Here is a 3,207-nt window from a genome sequence, read left to right as displayed (position 1 = left end):
CCTGTTTGAGGATAGAATTCAAGTTGAGTAGAATTTGATTGGCAGGTTGTTGGAGGGTCATGGGTGTTATTTTGAGGTTATATTTCTGAACCTGTAGATTCACAAGGTTTACCAAGGTTAGGTCAGCAGCACAAAACACATAACCAAGCCTGCCTGCCTTCCTTCCTTCTTTCCTTCCTTCCTTCCTTCCTTCCTTCCTTCCTTCCTTCCTTCCTTCCTTCCTTCCTTCCTTCCTTCCTTCCTTCCTTCTTTCCTTTCTTCCTTCCTTCTTTCCTTTCTTCCTTCCTTCCTTCTTTCCTTCCTTCCCTCTCTTTTTTATTTATTTCATTTTGGTTTTCCCATATTGTTTGAATTGGCTTCCCACAGGGCATTTTTAAATAATTCTTAATTGCAGGGTAGCCAAGTGGAGTATGTCTGCTGCTGGCATGTGAATACTGGCTGAACCTGGGCAATGTAGTAATTGCTGAAGTTGGCATCTGCTACATAGGGGGCCGGCTGGTAATAGCAAGTGACATTAGCCACATTAGGGATGACATTTTGGTCAGCTAGCACCCGAATAGCCAGCATTGTAATAAGGTTTAAAGTCTGTCTTCTTTCATGTCCCATCAGGCACACTGTACTTTCATTCACCACTCTGTGTAGGGTCATGAGATAGTCATACTTGCGGTCTTCTAATCCCACGAAGTGGTTCTGCAAATAGGACTCCAGTTTTCTCTGCTGTTCTCCGATGTCTGAGAAGTCAATGAAAAATCGGGAACACATATACCGCTGTAGGGTCTTGATCTCATCAGAGGCAGGCCTAAACCCCCTTACCAAAAGGTTGCAGTACTTTAGCAGGCCTCCCCCTCTGATTTCTTCCGGGTTCCTAGTGGCAATGATCTTGTTACAAAGGTGATCAAAGGCTTCCTGGAAATCTCCATAGACGCTTTCGCCAATTATGGTGGGGTGAAATGTTTCAGTCATTGGATTCTCTGAACACTCATAAAAGAGGAGAAGAGAGTCTAATTTGATTTGAAAAGAATCTACACTAAATTCAAACTGCCTCCGGAGGGAATCCACAAATTTCAGTTCCACATTTTTGCCACTGTTGTTTGATAGGGAGATAAGACTCCATCGATCAGAGTCATTGCACACTTTAACCATTTTCTGCACATAAGCTTCCTACAATTTAAAAGATAAAACAAGATAAGCAAATCTAGAAGTAATAAATACATCCTCTTTACAACTTAATCATTTTCCTCATTGCTTTTTGTCAAGTTTCAGCAAAACACTACTACAAGCTTAAACAATGTCTGGAAACAACAAAAAAATTTAACGAGTGGTTTTACTGTCTGGAAAAGAGATGGAAAGTAATAGTTTGAGGCTTTTGGCAGAGGAGTGGAGAACTAAGGTTCTGTTGTCATGTCTGACATTTGAAAAGTTATTTTTTATGGTCTTTAAAAAACTAGAACTTCACAAAACAGCCACACACAGTCCTTAAAAGTCAGAGGGGATGCAGTGAAAAGTTGGCCAAGTTTTTCACCTTCATCCCTCGTCACTCAACTCTACTCCTATGTGATGGATTACAGTATCCTGCCAGTTCTTCCAGGGAAGACTGCGATTTCCAGATAAATAGAAACTAAATTTAGACAATCAGGGAGGTTGATGGTTCAGAAAGGCAAACTCTGCTCTGAAGCTAAGAGGACTGGGAGTCATGGTCTCTAGGACAGAGACCTGATAGAAAGTCTTGCCCTCCCAGAGTTTCCATCCTTATAGATGGCCGAATGAAGACAGGAGGAGTCCAAACAATCCCTGACTTTCTTCAGGCTGTGTTTTTCCAAAGGGGAGATCCCAAACAGAATCAAGACTTTTTTTCTTTTTACATCATTTCAATCTTCCATCTAGCTGAAGGAACTGTGGAAGCAGCCTCAAGCCAAGAAAGTGGGGTAGTTTTTGACTAGGGAGTGGGATGAGCAAAGGAAGCAAGTAGCCAGGAATTGTGCCACTGGATCGCCAAGACAATGGAACCCTTTTACACCATCCTCACCTTTCTGGCTGATCCTGGAGAGCCCCAGGGAAGCCCCCCACGTCCTCTTACCTTGAGCGTGAGGGGGGTGATCTTCTCTTTGTTCACCCCTTCAGGCAAGAAGTCCAAAAGGCAGTCGAGCACGACGTCCTTCACCGTCTGAAACTCTTGCTCGCCGCGCAGGTCGGCGAAGAAGATGAGGTCCAGATCTTTGTAGCCCAGGCCGCTGTCCTGGTGCAGGACGTGGCTGGCGGCCGAGCCGTTGAGGCGCACGTCGCGCACACCGATGCACTTGTCGGCCAGCCGCCGACGCACCACCTTGACGATCAGGCTGGGCTGCAGCTCCAGGGTGGGGAAGTTGCCGCGCCCGTGGATCGGGATGGTCTCGCTCAGCAGCCCGTCCAGCCGCTGCACTTGCTCCCAGCTGAGCACGTTGCAGTGCGCCGCGGGGCTTTCGCAAGAGTCCGGGCAGCGCGCGCCCGAGTCTCCGCTCGACGCGGCGCAAAATCCGTCGCCCAGGGGGATGGAGGCGCCGCTGGACAGATCGTCGTCGGCCATGGCAAGGTCTCCTTCAGCCTTGAAGGGACCACCAAGCTATGACACTCGGTCCTGATCAGTCCTAGATATATTAAAAAAGAAAAGACAAGAGGGGGGAGTGAGGAGAAGTGCGGTGAATCTTGCACACCCAAAACTCAGGCCCTCCGAGGAAGAAGCGCACCCACTCCCACTCCCAGCTGGACCTCTAGACTGGGGGCTAGCTCCCCGGGATTTTCCTTCACTACTAGCACCCCATCCAGCGCTGGCCATGCCCAGCCTAGAGCAGTGCCCCGCACCGAAAGAATTGCTAAGCTGGCATTGCAATCTGGAAAAGGCGAGCGGGTGTCGTCGGAGTGTCACCTGGAGGCGGCCGCGCCTCGGAGGAGAGCCGCGAGCCAGGCGCGAGCGGAGCGGAGTCTTCGCGTCCGGCCTCAGGGAGCGAGCGAGTGAGTCCTCCTCTCCCAGAGCCCGACCGCTGACGCTGGACACTCCCGCCCGCGCCCCCGCCCGCCCGCCCGCCCGCCCGCACCTTCGCCGCCTCAGCTGCGATCGAGTCTGGGGAGGGAGGTGGCGGCTTCTGCAGCTGCGGCCGCGCTGCGCACGCCCAGGTCTCTGGAGATTTAGCTGTCTAGCACGGCGGGGGAAAGGGCTTCAGTACTTTTTTT

General features: G+C 50.3%; 1 protein-coding gene across 1 annotated transcript; it reads right to left on the bottom strand.

Moving 5' to 3' along the window:
• Positions 1-312: 312 nt before the first annotated feature.
• On the bottom strand, positions 313-2,812 carry TENT5A (terminal nucleotidyltransferase 5A). The gene is given in 2 exon segments (XM_049772589.1): positions 313-1,161; positions 2,078-2,812. Coding segments are annotated over 2 exon segments (1,512 nt in total). The 3' UTR covers positions 313-384.
• Between the last annotated feature and the right edge of the window lie 395 nt (positions 2,813-3,207).

The sequence above is a fragment of the Suncus etruscus genome, chromosome 4 (assembly GCF_024139225.1).
Source record: "Suncus etruscus isolate mSunEtr1 chromosome 4, mSunEtr1.pri.cur, whole genome shotgun sequence".
NCBI lineage: Eukaryota > Metazoa > Chordata > Mammalia > Eulipotyphla > Soricidae > Suncus > Suncus etruscus.
The sequence above is the reverse complement of the archived record's forward strand: the minus strand, read 5'-3'. Positions and strand labels throughout refer to the sequence as shown.